The 1,032-nt window shown below is 43.2% G+C and overlaps 1 protein-coding gene across 1 annotated transcript; it reads right to left on the reverse strand.

The window, feature by feature from the left end:
* Nucleotides 1-394: 394 nt before the first annotated feature.
* LOC143886940 (uncharacterized) lies at nucleotides 395-745 on the reverse strand. Its single transcript, XM_077391109.1, has one exon. The coding sequence runs from the start codon at nucleotides 743-745 to the stop codon at nucleotides 395-397; it is 351 nt and encodes a 116-aa protein (XP_077247224.1).
* Nucleotides 746-1,032: the final 287 nt, after the last annotated feature.

The following is a 1,032-nucleotide window of genomic DNA, read 5'->3' on the forward strand; positions in this document are numbered from 1 at the left end:
GGATCAGGTTCACGTAGTTCGAGGCTTTTCTGCGGGAAAAATGATCAAAGGGGGTAATATGAAGGATTTTATTTGGCTTAGCCAAAGGGTGACCAAACCTGAATTTGTTAGGCTGCCTACGTACCCCAAAGAGGTTGGGATCAGGTCTACATAGTTCGCGACTTTTTGTTGAGGAATGTGGGTGATGGGTGAGTCATTTAGGCTCTGGTTGGCGCAAGAAGGCCTTCGATGTTTAAGAGTAATATCTTTTTAATTGATCGAGGTTGGTAGCTTCAGGAATTCTATCCCCATTTTGGTCAAGAAGTCTAACGGCTTTTCCGGACAGGATTTCATCAACGATATAGGGGTCAGACCAGTTTGGTCTAAACTTTTCCTGTGGATCGAAGATAGAGGCTCAGGATTCTCTAAGCACCATATCTCCTTCTCTGAGTTCACGGATTCGAACCTTCTTGTTGAAAGCTCTTTCTATTCTGCATTGATAATCTTGTACATGGTATACTGCTTTCAACCTTTTCTCATCCATCAGACACAACTCTTGATGACGAATGCTAGCCCATTCAGATTCTGATAGATTGCTCTCCATCAGGATTCTGAGTGATGGGATCTTTAACTCGATGGGTAGGACAGCTTCCATGCCATATGTGAGTGAGTACGGAGTGGCTCCAGTGGATATATGGACAGATGTTCTGTATGCCCAAAGTGCAAACGGGAGTTTGCTCGACCAATCTTTGTAGGATCGAGTCATTTTTCGAAGAATAGTCTTGGTATTCTTGTTAGCTGCTTTGACAGCACCGTTAATTTGAGGCTGATACGGAGACGACTTATGGTGCTTGATTCTGAATTCTTCACACAACGAGGCTACTTCTTTCTTGAAGTGGGAATCATTGTCTGATATCAATTCGTGAGGGACTCCAAAAGAGCCTTTATTTCCATGACAGGAGTCCTAGCCACTCGCTTGTTGTTGACACCAAAAGAGCCTTTATTTCTGAACCTATTGGATCTGATTAACCTTTGAGGCTAAGTCACTACTTT

This window comes from Tasmannia lanceolata, unplaced genomic scaffold (genome assembly GCF_043159265.1).
Source record: "Tasmannia lanceolata isolate RefF3 unplaced genomic scaffold, GAP_Taslan_0.1 ptg000011l, whole genome shotgun sequence".
NCBI lineage: Eukaryota > Viridiplantae > Streptophyta > Magnoliopsida > Canellales > Winteraceae > Tasmannia > Tasmannia lanceolata.